The following is a 13,962-nucleotide window of genomic DNA, read 5'->3' as shown; positions in this document are numbered from 1 at the left end:
CGGACTCTCAACCACTGCGCCGCCCCCCCCCTTTAATTAGCAACTGTTTGAACCTGTCAGTTTGGAACTCAGGAAAGTTCATTACGGCGGAATGAAGTTTATTTCCTGTTATCAAGAGATGGGGGACACAGAAAGGCTTTTGTGCCCAGGAGCCCCACAGGGTACCGTTCAGTTTCAACAGGGTAAGTTCTGGAAGAGTCTCCAATGTAGGAGCTTCTGTTTGTAAGGTCGGATCTTAACAAACGGCACCACGAAACAGAGGAAAGCTTCAGGTGAGCTTTATTAGGGAGCGCTCCCGGGCGAGGTTCACTGGTCCGAGAGAAAGGGGCCAGAGAAGTCGCACCCGGGCGAGGGTTGGGCAAGATTTTATAGGGGAAGAAGGGAAAGGGGTGTGGTGAATCTGGGAGGGCGCAGGGTATTCCTTATTTGGGGGTCTTTTCAGGTATCCTGGGGGACCGTTGGTCCCGCCCCTCGAAAGGCGGGAAGGCTGGGCTGGGTTCAAAGCCCCCAGGTCAGTTCCTGGAACTGGGTGGTCCGGAATGTCTCCAGGTCAGTTCCTGGAACTGGGTGGTCCGGAATGTCTCCAGGGCAGTTTCTGGAACTGGGTGGTCCGGAGAATTTCGGTCTGATGCAACCTGTGAATCTGATTGTGTTCCCCTGCCTCGGGCCAGTTGGCCTTACACTGTTCCCTTGGAGCTGGGGTGGGCACCGCCCTCCAGGCACGTGGATGAGTTCACCAACGTGGAAACTCACATCTCCTCTCTTAGGAGGTTTTATGGAGCTTAATCTGCAGGCCACCGCCTTCTCCTTCCTAGAGTTTGGGGGGTGGGGCTGAACAGTTCAAACTTCGGATCCCTTTGACTATCCCCATCCTAAGGCTAGCCAGGGACCCCACCCTAAGTCACCTCCTTAGCTTAAACTCAGAGGTACTCTTAAGGAGCTCCTTAGGAATAACAGAAGGCACTCCTTGCTGGAAATTCCAAGGGTTTTAGGAGCTTTGTGCCAGGAACCAGGAATAAAGACCAAATATATATCTTATCATACCACAATTAGGAGCATATCTTCCACACATTCCTCCTCCTTTGGGGACCAAGAGGGACATGGGAAGGGCTGGATTTGGGAAAATGTAAAACACAATAAATTTTCATTATAATAGATAAGTAATACACAGAACTTGTTTTGCTATCTAGTAGAAAAAGGCCTCCTTTCTCAACTATAATTTTGGCTGAGAGACAAGGACAAAATAATTATATATTCACCTCAGTCTCTCAATAAAGGCAGAAAGAGCTTTCCATTTCAAATTTGTTTTGTTTTGTACCACATGTTGGTTAATTAGATAAAACCATGTAATGTGCCAGATTCAATCAGCCTGAAAATAATCAGAATACCGGGTTTGGCATTGTTTATGCTGTCTTGGCTCCGCTAGACAAAAGCACAAAATGTAAATTGGATCCAGAAAATAACGTATGGGGACTGGTGCCAGGTTTTCTTTCATGGGATTATCTCTAGCTGGCACCTGAGCTGCAGATACTGCTCTGGGGGACCGTTGTAGACAAATCTACATGATGCTGATACCGCTTTTCCACAATGAGACAGTGGACACCTCCATGAAGGGCACTTACCTTTCTGCCTTTGACATAGGCTACACCCAGCTTTCCCGCTATTGAAGTCAGTCAACTGAAAATACATGTTGAAGTTAAAAAATGAAAACACGTTTTTGTTTGGCTTATCCCCTAGTGATTCCCTTTAGACTCACTTCTTTGTTTTTAAAATCTCCTGTAAGATTAGAAATACAGTGCTGAAATCACTCTTCAGCTGTATTTTCTTGTTATCGGTAGTTCAGTGAATATCATTAAGGAGAAGGCAGAGCAGTTCATTGTCATCCTACTTAAGTTCTGAAGGATGAACATTTAAGAATATACCCAGGTGATCACAGAGTAACAGTCATTTTAAAAACCTAATCATCTGATCGATGATAAAATCCAAGTTAGCTAGTTTTCCCTTCTCTTCCTGCTATATAAATTGTCTGATATCAATACACAGAGAAATAGGATTTACTGCTCTTTTTATACTTTTTAAAAAAGATATTCTTTAGAATATTCTAGAATGTGGTGTGGGTGGTGATGACTATCTAGTCTGGATGAGATTCCACCAGCAACCACCTACTTGCCACATTCAATGGGAACCTTTTTTCCTTACCTGTAGGTATCTGGCATTTCTCACTATTTCATCCCTTTTGAAATTTTCTTGGTTTCCATAGCCCCATTCTCTCCTGACTTCTAGCTCTTCTCCCTCCCATTGGGGAGTTCAGGTTATTTGAGCATTTGCTGCCCCATGCTCCTTGCCTGGTGCCTTACAATAAACACCGGTACTTTCCTTCACCACAGCCCAGTGTCAGTACAGTAGACTGGCCAGCAGATACAAATTTGTTTCGGTAACAAGGGAATATAGAAACAAAGGAAAAGCAGTCGAGTCCTTGTTCCTCCTCAAGAGATATGCAGAACAATATCTTTGAGCTCTTCTTCAGGAATTAAGGCCCCCACCCACGTGGAGAATTATTCCTGGAACACCACCCTGTTACCTCACCACCAACCAATCAGAAGAAAGTCACACACCCTGCAGCCCACCCCCCAAATCTTGCCTATAAAAACTCTTCCCCCCAAACTACTGGGGAGTTCAGAGTTTTTGAGTACAAGACACCTGTTTTCCTTGCTTGGCCCCTGTAATAAACCTTTCTCTGCTCCAAACTCCAATGTTCTGGTTTTTTTGGCCTCGCTGTACATCGGTCACATGTAGTTGGGTTTGGCATCAAGTGGCATGAAAAAATGTGGGGAAAGGAATTTTTGTGACTAAATGAGACGAATGTGACATAAAAATCAACTGTGGTGTGCCGACTTCGTTTGGATCCTGACGTGAACAAATCAGCTATTTACACATTTTTCGTAACGACGAGAGAAATTTGGATATAACTGGATATTAGATGACAAAAAAAGTTATCAATTTTTATTAGATGTCTCAATGGTGTGATATGTTAGAAAACGTCCATATTTTGCAGGAAATATATTGAAATATTCAGGGTGAAATGAAATGGTATCTTCATTTGCTTTAAAATACTTCATCCAAGAAAGGAAAATAGAGTACTTTTTGTGTGTGTGTGTGGGATCTTAGTTCCCCGACCAGGGATCAAGCCCATGCCCTTGGCAATGGAAGCACAGAGTCCTAACTACTGGACCACCAGGGAAGTCCCTAGAGAGAGTATTGTGGCAGAATCTTGACGATTGTTGAGTCTGGATTTAGGGGCTATGAGGTCTCGTTATACTATTCTTTCTACTTTTAAATGCTTACACTTCAAAAAACAAAATTAAAGAGAAATGAAAATAAAGGGAATTTTTACTTCATAACTAAAAATTTCAGAGATGGGGTAAACTTCAAATGAAGTTTGATTAAGGACTCAGTTTCTTTTTGACCTCCTTGTAGCTTTCAGGGGTGTTTGCTGCATCCTCAGGCCATGTCTTCTCATGGTCGTGAAACAGGAGGGAAGGAGGCAGGGCACAACCTTTGAGAGAATGACACAGCCCGAGGACATGACTTAAACTGATTAGAACCAAATGGATCCAAGATGGCAGACAACTTCCACTCGACCTTGAGCCTCACATCAGCAAGCTAAATGACACACCCACAGGAGCCATGACAGTTCCAAGACGGACCATAAAGATCAAAAAGTGGGCAGTGGCCCAATTCCTGGAAATCCCGCCCCTTCCTAAAATAGCTGGAATACTCCTGCCACTCATTAGCCTGTGAAATTACCCACCCCATAAAAACTAACAACCCCATACCCTGGTGTCTTTCTCACCTTCTGAGATGGCCCACACTCTGTGGAGTGTGTTTCTCTCTAAATAAATCCACTTCTTACCTATCACTTTGTCTCTCACTGAATTCTTTCTGCGATGAGACATCAAGAACCCGAGCTTCGTTGAGTCCTAAAACCAGGTGTGTGATCCCAGTTGGAAGACTGTGGGTTTTGGCCGGGTTTGAGTCCCAGCTGCATGGGTTCAAGTCCCAATCTGAGGTGCACAGTTTCAGTTGGTGCATTATGTGTCCTGGTTGGCCAGGACACTCCCAGTTACATCTATTGTCCTAACACAACTATTTATAGCACTATCTTTCATTCAAATGTGATCTAGTTTGGGATGATAAATTACAAGGTCACCCTAGCTCATGGCTGTCAAACGATTGTCAACCACAATTAGGGCTTCATGCTTCTCTGTTCATGTCCACCTGAATAGAAAGAAACTGCTTTCCCTGAAGCACACAGCAAACTTCTCCTATACTACCAATATCCCAGAAGGGCTATGTGCCCATCCATGAAACAAACACCACGACCAGAGTGGTGGGGCCACCCTGCCACTGCCCTAGTTTAGGCCTCAACATCTTATGCTCAGGCTATTGCAATAACTCCTTGTTGATCTCCCTTTTCTAGTTTTGGCACATCCATCCCACATCATCGCTACCAGAATGATCTTCCTAGCATGTAGATCTGATCACGTCACTACCACATTTGACATTTTTTCATGTCTTGCTTTGACCTATGAGATAAACTCTAAATGCCTTTTCTTATTAAATAAAGCTGGGCTGTATCTGGCCTTGGGTTATCTGTCTACCCTTATCCATCTTCATTGTCTTTGTACTTTAAGGTTAGCCAAACTGGATGACTTGCTGTACTATTCATATATGATGCCTTCTCTACCTCGTTCCCGACCCCCCAACCCAACCCCCTCCTCACCCTCGAGCCTGCCTCATTCTTATCAATCCAGCAAACTTGTATTCACCCTTCCGTGGCCAGCTTGAGCACTCGCTTCTCTGACTCCTGCCTGGGTCTTTTCTAGAACTTACTATGTATCTGGCATTGTTCTAAGAGCTTTACAAAAGTCAATTCATGTAATCCTCACACAGGAAGTGCTATTATTTAAATAGAAGAACAGACATACACTGTATCCACTATATCTATTCGTGTACCCTATGTTTACCTGCAGGGCCAAAGTCTTTTACATGGGTGTGGGCCCTCTGATTCAGTTCTGCCTCCAATTTCTTCTACACCGGTGATCTATCCTCAATGACTACTAATTTGGGTTTGTTAAAATAAAGCGGGAACAAGACATTTTATAAACAAACTGTAGAATCATGCTCAGTTTTTATGAGTCTCTTACACCTGCCATTTGACGGCTTTTTTTTTTTCTAACTTGCTTTTGTCGAGTCTTTCCAAAGCATTTAATTTCATTTCTGTAAACACAACTCCTTGCGCCCCCAACACTTACACTTTATCACTTTGTAATGTCTAATCAGATTATATCATTTCAAAGACAAGACAACTACTTGGGGATCAAACGCAACAGTTGGGGCTGAGAAGAAAGAAGAAAATATACAAGGAAACAAGCAGGTGAAAGAGGTAATATAAGGAAAAGAGTAACTAACACTTTATAGAACTTACTCGGTATATAGAGTAAGTTGTAGATATGTTCTAAGAGCTTTACAAAAGTCAATTCATGTAATCCTCACGCAGGAGGTGCTATTATTATCCCCTACTTTACTGACGAGAAACTGAGGCACACAGAGGTCAGTTTATTTATTTTTTGCCAAAAGTCTTTTTAAAAAAAACAAATGTTTAAAACCTTTTTTTTATTGAGATATATCTAAGATGTATTACCAATACCTGCTTTTCTTTTAAAAAGTCTATTGAATGTAGTGTTACCTGTCTCTGAAGTGATTTAACTAATAAAAATAGGCCAATGAAAATTTCATGTGGATTCCCCTTTGGGTTTCACAAGAAGCATTCCTCTTCATTCTCAGGGAAGCCAGAGAAGTAAATTTAGCTAAATCAGGAAGAGATCCTTCTGGGGAGAGAGAGGACTTAATTGTTCTTGTTTCTGTCCCTTTTTTTTTGCTGGTGAGGGTAACCTTAGCAAAGAACCAAAGTCTGACAACTGAGTAGTCTTTGTGGAAGATTTTTCTTTAAAGGTGGCTACTGCTGTAGGAGGAGATACCCAAAGCAGCAGTGGAACTGGGGCAAACCTGCAAGCAACCAGCAATCTGCTCTCAGTAGGTGGAATGCGAGCTACAACCCTGCTGAGCCCAACTCCCTTCTATCTTGTTATCCTCTCCCCTGCCAGGTTCTCCTTTCTCCTCTTTTCCTGACTTCCACTCTGGAAGCTTCCCTCCGGTTCTTGAGCAGAGGCAGCAGCTGCTGTAAGAGGAGCTGCATTTGACCTGGGTCTTGCTTTAATTGCTCCTTTGCTCCAGGCTGGAAAACTGTGACTGCAAGGGCCCAGCCACTAGGGGACACCATAACCCTCCTGTGAAGTGGAGTCTGTGAACTCCAAGAAATCAGATACAGTAAGTCACCTACATAAGAAGGAGTTCCCTTCCGAGAGCGCGTTCGTAAGTCCCACGAAATTAGCCTAGGTACCCAACTAACACAACCCACTATATAGTACTGTACTGTAATAGGTTTATAATACTTTTCACACAAATCATACATAAAAAACAAACACAAAAAACGAAGAAAACATTTTTAATCTTACAGTACACTACCTTGAAAATACAGCAGTCCAGTACAACAGCTGGCATACAGGGGCTGGCATCGAGTGAACAGGCAAGAAGAGTTACTGACTGGCGGAGGGAGAGGTGGTGTGAGATGGTAGAGCTGAAGGATCTTCAGCAACAGGAGATGGAGGGCAAGCTGCAATTTCACTCACGCCTGACGGTGATGGCACAGGTCTGGTTCCTTGCTGGATTCAATTCCACCCTTCTGAAAAAAATGACCCAGTGATGTCTGGGAAGTTGCTCTTTTTTTCTCGTCGTAGATGACATGGTAGCACTGGATTGCATTCTGAATGGCTGCTGCAACCTTTGTGTACTGTTCTAGGTTCGGGTCCTGTGCCTCAAAACCAGTGCCTCCTCAAATAAAAAATATCCCCTTGCCATTTCCTGTGTCATGAATCTCTTCGATTCTTCAGTTACTTCTTCTTCCTCTTGTCTCTCTTCGTCCTTTCTCTGGCCCTCCAATCTCATCAGGTCTTCATTAGTAAGCCCCTCGTGTTGCACAGCAAGGAGTTCAATGAAGTCGTCCTCTTGCAGATCTAGCTACGGCTTCTCGCTGAGGGTCACTAAGTGGCTGAAGACCTCTTTGGATTCCTCATCCACCTTCTCAAATCCACAAAAATCATGAACAAATTGCGGGCAAATTTCTTCCAAACCCCATTCATGGTGACGGCCGTAACCTCACGCCAAGCAAAGTCAATGATTTTATAGCCTTGTAGATGTTATAGTCCTTCCAAAATTGTCACAAGGTTGTTCCTGATTCGTCACTTGCCTTTACTGCCTGACGAAAAGTGTAACGTAAATAATATTTCTTGGAAGTCGCTGTAACTCCCTGGTCCATAGGCTGGCTGAGTGACATAGTATTCGGTGGAAGATACACTACTTTGACGTTGGGATGAAAGTCGTCCATGCATGGGGAGTGGCCCGGAGCACTGTCGAGCAGCAAAAGAATGTTGAATGGGATGTCTGTCTCCAAGCAATATTTCTCTACCTCCGGGATAAAGTGGTGGAAAAACCCGTCCTGGAAAATGGCTTGGGTAACCCAGGCTTTGGGGTTACTCTTCCACACAACAGGAAAAGAGCCCTTGGCTATGTTTTAAGGGCTCTTGGGTTCTCTGAATGATAGACTAAGAGACACTTCAGTTTCATATCACCGGAAGCATTTCCACCAAACAACAGAGTTAGCCTATCCTTTGCTGCTTTATAGCCTGACATCAACTTTTCCTCCTCACTGATGTAACCTTGGTCTGGCATCCTCTTCCAGTACAGTCCTGTCTCATCCACATTAAAAACATGCTCGGGTCAATACATGCCTTCATCAATAATTTCTCAAAGCAATTCAGGAAATTCCCTGGCAGCTACCGAATCTGCATTCTCTGCCTTGCCACTTACTTTTACATTGTGAAGGTTGGCTCTAGCCCTGAACGGATGAAACCAGCCATGGCTGACATTAAAAGATGTGCCCTCTGATTCTTTGCTGTGTTTCTTCTTCAAGTCCTCAGAAAGGCTTTTAGCTTTCCCTTGAATCAGCATTAAGCTGAGCGGGACTCGACGTTGATGCTGATCTTGCATCTGCACACTGAGAAGTTTCTCCATCTCTTTTTTTTCTTTTTTCCCCACACGTGAACATTTATTAAACATTTTTGAGTATTACACGCAATTTGTTTCCTTTACTTAGCAATTTTTGGCATTTTTCTGTCAGAACTTCTTTCTTTTGAACTGCTGCAGATGTTACATTTTATAGACATATTGGTTAGTTATTTCTTATTAATCAACATTTGGGCTGTTTCCAAGTTTGAAAAAAAAAAGTTGCAACAAATACTCTTGGGTCCACTTCTTTGTACAGGATTAATTTCTAGAAGTGGAAGTTCTGTGTCCAAACCCAGAATAGTTTGAATTTTAATTCATGTTGCTAACTTACACTCTAAAAATATTGTACCAATTTATAAGGCAGAAAATGCTTTTTTTTTTTTTTTTTGGATACTTAACCTAAATCTTTGTTAACGTGATGGGTAAAACATGTTTTAATTTTCATTTTTTAATTCTGTGAAATTTAGTTTCTAACTTACTAATTTTGGTTTCTAGCAATATTCATTCTCAATTTATTACCTCTGAATTTTTAATTTTAGCCATTACGCTTGATATTAGATTATTCTATTTTGTAAAGAGCAGCCGATTCTTGTTCTATCATTGTAACATCCCATGCAATCTCACTGAAGATCAGAAACAAAGTTTTTTAAGGTCTCAGACCTTCTCCTTTAACCACCGAAATGGTAGTCTCATACCTGCCTTTTTACGATCCCTGTGGAATATCCTGGAGTTCCCCCACCTTTATTTATTTATTTATTTATTAACATGTTTATTGGAGTAAAATTGCTTTACAATGGTGTGTTAGTTTCTACTTTATAACAAAGTGAATCAGCTATACATATACATATAGCCCCATATCCCCTCCCTCTTGTGTCTCCCTCCCACCCTCCCTATCCCATCCCTCTAGGTGATCACAGAGCACGGAGCTGATCACCCTGTGCTATGTGGCTGCTTCCCACTAGCTATCTATTTTACATTTAGTAGTGTATATATGTCCAGGCCACTCTCTCACTTCATCACAGCTTACCCTTCCCCCTCCCCATGTCCTCAAGTCCCTTCTCTATGGCTGCGTCTTTATTCCTGTCCTGCCCCTAGGTTCTTCAGAACCTTTTTTTTTTTTTAGATTCCATATATATGTGTTAGCATACGGTATTTATTTTTCTCTTTCTGACTTACTTCACTGTGCATGACAGTCTCTAGGTCCATTCACCTCACTACAAATATCTCAATTTCGTTTCCTTTTATAGCTGAGTAATATTCCATTGTATATATGTGCCACATCTTCTTTATCCATTCATCTGTCGATGGACACTTAGATTGCTTCCATGTCCTGGCTATTATAAATAGAGCTGCAATGAACGTTGTGGTACATGACTCTTTGGATTATGGTTTTCTCAGGGTATATGCCCAGTAGTGGGATTGCTGGGTCATACGGTAGCTCTACTTTTAGTTTTTTAAGGAACCTCCATACTGTTCTCCATAATGGCTGTATCAATTTACATTCCCACCAACAGTGCAAGGGGGTTCCCTTTTCTCCACATCCTCTCCAGCAACTATTGTTTGTAGATTTTTTGATGATGGCCATTCTGACTGGTGTGAGGTAATACCTCATTGCATTTTGATTTGCATTTCTCTAATGATTAGTGATGTTGAGCATCCTTTCATGTGTTTGTTGGCAATCTGTATATCTTCTTTGGAGAAATGTCTCTTTAGGTCTTCTGCCCATTTTTGGATTGGGTTGTTTGTTTTTTTGATATTGAGCTGCATGAGCTGCTATATCCTGGAGTTTTCAACTTATTGACTCCTGGTCTGAGTGAACAGAATTTTTTTCAGAAGTGTGATATAAAGTAATTCACAGTCCCTCTTTTTTTTTTTTTTTTTTTTTGCTGTACGTTGGCCTCTCACTGTTGTGGCCTCTCCCGTTGCGGAGCACAGGCTCCAGATGCGCAGGCTCAGCGGTCATGGCTCGCGGGCCCAGCCACTCCGCGGCATGTGGGATCTTCCCGGACCGGGGCACGAACCCATGTCCCCTGCATCGGCAGGCGGACTCTCAACCACTGCGCCACCAGGGAAGCCCCACAGTCCCTCTTTTGATCTAATTTTAATAATTGAATGCTAGCTCTTCTGTTTATAATCCATTTCTGACCTTTGGACCCATCTGCCTAGCTCCTAGCTCTATGGGCTCTGGTTGTTTCAACTCATGCTACCAGGGGAGTCTCCCACTTTGGGCTGTCTTGGTAGATATTCTGCCCTAGGCAGGTGCTGGTCACCTATTCTTGACTCCTGATGGGTATTCAGACAGTTACAGCAAGAAATGTTTCACAAATGGTATCTGATAGAGTCTAGTTAAGATTAATGGGGAATAAAAGTGCTTTGCTTAGAAATAATTATCCATGGATCTAAAATCAACAAAAGTCTCTATAACAAAAAATACATAATTTTGGGGGGAGGGGTAGGAGGAGGCTTGAAATAGATCAGAAAACACTTTCACATTTATCGTTCTTTTCATATACTTCAAATTTGTACTTAATGCCTTTCTCCTCCTGGACGTCAGAAAGAACACCTGGATATTCTGGGATAAGTTTATATTTTTCCAAATCAATTTTTGGAAAAAATGTGTCACTTTCAAATTCCTGCATGATCCTTGTCACGAATAGTCTAAGGTGGCCTGGCTTGTTCGTGGCTTCCTTATAAACAGAACTGCCCGCCACTATCCAAACCATGTCCACTTTATTTGTTAATTCTAGTCGCTCAGTAAGTTTTAAGGCGTCATCCAGACTTTTGGCAAGAAAATGAGCTCCCTGTGGAGGTTCCTTGAGTTCTCTAATGAGAACTATGTTAATTCTGTCCCTTAAAGGTCGATTCTTCTCTGGAATGAATGGCGAACCAGGTTTTCCTACCCATAATCACCAAATTCTGTTTACCTTCTACTGAAGAGGTTGTGGTCATTCTCTGGAAATACCTGTATTCATTCCTGAGCAGGGGCCAGGGCAGGTCCCTGTTCTTGCCGATGCCCATGTTCTGCCCATGTACACAGCGACCATGCAGTTTAGTGGATGAACCACGACAGCGGCAGAAAACACTTCCGAGCTAGGGTGTCACACTGACGTGGGGATTACCCGCCAGCTTGGCGCGAAATTCCTCCATCACTTTTCCATGCTTCTTCTATATTATTGTTGACATCATCGGCATGGCAGACTTTACACATTCCATGATCTTGTTCTTGTTCTTTAGAATCGTGCCGGTGGTTGAACGATTCATGTTATAAGAATGAACCACGTCCACCATCTTGTCGCCTCACTCCACTCTCTCAATTATTTTTACTTTTGTTTCCACTGTTATCCCTTTGTACTTCTTAGCAGTACCAGCTACAACATCGCTGTTTTTACGCTTGCTTCTGGACATCCTGCACTTAAAATAAAGGTACTGTACTACTGTACTCTATACAGTACTGTACAGTAAAGTACATAAAAGCACAACCACTTGTAGAGGATGCACACGTGACAGTGTACTCCAGACACGTGAACTAACTTATGTGATTGGACATGCGAACGCACGTTCACATTTTGAAAGTTCATAACTTGAAGGTTTGTATGTAGGGGACTTACTGTATCTTATTTATTTACTTGGCATTGTAGACTCAGTGCCGAGTAGAGTGTCTGATACCTAACAGATGCTTAACACATATTTATCGAATATATGAATGGATGAGTGAATGAATGACGTGTGGGTTCCAATCCAATTTATTTACTTAGTTCACCAACGTCCTCGATACTTGTGGATCAGTCTAATGAAAATTAATCTATGTAATAAGGCCATTTTTCTGAAGAGTCTTGGCATGTTTTTTTTTTTTTAACCCAGTTCTACATGCCACCTTTTTCATTTCTGTGTGTTTGTTTCCAGCTAACATTTCCAGTCTTCCTCCTCTTTCATGTAAAAAAGTCTTACCCATTTGTTACTGACCACCTCAATGGCTCAGTCTCCACCAACCCTCCTCTGATGACCCTGGTTAAAAATGGCCACTCCCTCCCAGAAACACCAATCAAATTGTGGTAGTAACTCTCTTCTTAAGTGTATTGTACAAATTACTTCCATATTCTTTTTTTTTCCTTTTTTCATGTTATCCTTACAATTTCCCTGAGTCAGAATGTTGGAGAAATGTTACTCCCCTGCCACAGGTAAGGAGAGATTTGAAGCAGTTAATGGGTATATTCAGGAACACAAGCCTAGAAAATGAAGGAACATACACCAGAACTCAGATCTCTTCTATCCTCCTAGTCCCTTCCTCTTTATACTGCTGTATGATGCATATAGTCTCATGCTCTGGAATACATTATAATCACTTCGTATTAGTTTTATCTTCCCTACTGGATTGTAAATTCCTCCAGGCCCTAACTTCTTGGGCTTGCTAATAATATTAACTAAATCAATAAATTAGTAGGTCCTCAAAACTTTTAAATCAGGAATTATAAAAAAAAAAAGAAAAGATTTGTAAGCTGCTTTTGCGATGGGTATAAAAGGCAAAAGAGCTCCAAGTTGGTACAGGAGTTGGAAAGCACTACATTGGCTTCATTTGTTGGTTAATTTTTGCTCCAAAAGGCTTTACTTAAAAATTAATAATAATAAATCTGAAAAATAAAATAAAGAAAAAAACGAATAACAAAGTGGGTCTTTCTATATCCAAGTCAGCACAAAACCATTTGTGGGGTGGAAGGTTACAAGTTTCTTCTTTGTAATTTCATCTTACATATAGCCAGTCATATGGCGGGAAGGGGTGGAGTAAGTAGATTGCCACTTCTGTTGCCCTCATGGATGGGAGAACCGTGGTATTATGAAGTATGATCAGTGGTTGGGCGGGGTGTGTGTGGGAGGGCAGGTTTAGAAAGGTCTGGTGTGGGTCTCAGGGAACGTCAGGGAACTTCGGCACTGCACTTAGACTCTCTGGGTCTCTCCTGGTCCGGCATCTGATGAGACCAACATCAGATCTAACATCAGACTGCAGGGCTTAACCCCAGGCTCTCAGGTCGGGATAGGGGAAGGAAGACGGGCCCCATCACGCTTTGCCCCAACGAGTCCCAACATTGGCTTTAGGCCCGCAAATCTGAAACAAAGAAAAAACTCCTCCACATCCTAGGGGCCCCAGCTCGGATCTGACCTTTGGCTTGAGGGGACAAGTTGGTCTGAGCCTGCGTGAGAACGAGATCCCTTGGGGCCCCGCCCTCCACTAGCGCAGCGGGAGAGGCATAGGTAAAACCCGCGAACGGACCCGCCCTAACTAGTTTGTCCCTGCGGCCGCCTCGTAGGCAGCGGGGCGTTCCGAGTGCCCCGCGCCGCATAGCCATGGCTGCCCGTGGCGGCGTCGCCGGCGCCGGCGAGAGCCTGCGCTACGCTGGGGACTCGCCGCCCCCGACCAAGCGGTCGGACGCCGACATTGACCCGAGACTGGTGAGTCTGCGGGCTCTCCTGCCGTTCTTCCGCTCCAAGCTGCCCGAGCCTACCCGCTAGCGCTCCCCCACCGCCCCCCCCCACCCCAGTCCCTGTCTCACCTCTCTGCACCCTTACCCCCGAACCGGGGTCGTCCCTGTGTTCATCCACTATCTTTGTACCACCCCTCATTTATTCAAAGTTGATGCTCCTCGGTGCCCGGCGTTGACGAGTAGGCGTGTTCGGAGAATCTCTGGTCCCTCAAGGAGCTTTCATTCTTGTCGGGAAGACAGACCAGAGAACAGGCAATTGCAGATGCAGTGTGATAAGTGCTGTAGGGTGGGTGTTCCC

At 43.3% G+C, this 13,962-nt stretch overlaps 1 protein-coding gene and 1 pseudogene across 5 annotated transcripts in view; one reads left to right on the top strand and one right to left on the bottom strand.

Moving 5' to 3' along the window:
• Positions 1 to 10,661: 10,661 nt before the first annotated feature.
• Positions 10,662 to 11,475, bottom strand: LOC115866539 (dihydrofolate reductase pseudogene; annotated as a pseudogene).
• Positions 11,476 to 13,485: 2,010 nt separating this feature from the next.
• DNAJC15 (DnaJ heat shock protein family (Hsp40) member C15) overlaps positions 13,486 to 13,962 on the top strand; it is a 213,956-nt gene continuing 213,479 nt past the window's right edge. For all 5 annotated transcript variants that reach the window (XR_009559864.1, XR_009559865.1, XR_009559867.1 and 2 more), the window contains exon 1: positions 13,486 to 13,632. Coding sequence is in view for 2 of the 5 variants with exons in the window: in XM_060288271.2 (XP_060144254.1) it covers positions 13,528 to 13,632 (105 nt within the window). In the remaining 3 variants the exon portion in view is untranslated. The remainder of the gene's footprint in view (positions 13,633 to 13,962) is intronic.

This window comes from Globicephala melas, chromosome 18 (genome assembly GCF_963455315.2).
Source record: "Globicephala melas chromosome 18, mGloMel1.2, whole genome shotgun sequence".
Taxonomy (NCBI): Eukaryota; Metazoa; Chordata; class Mammalia; order Artiodactyla; family Delphinidae; genus Globicephala; species Globicephala melas.
The sequence above is the reverse complement of the archived record's forward strand: the minus strand, read 5'-3'. Positions and strand labels throughout refer to the sequence as shown.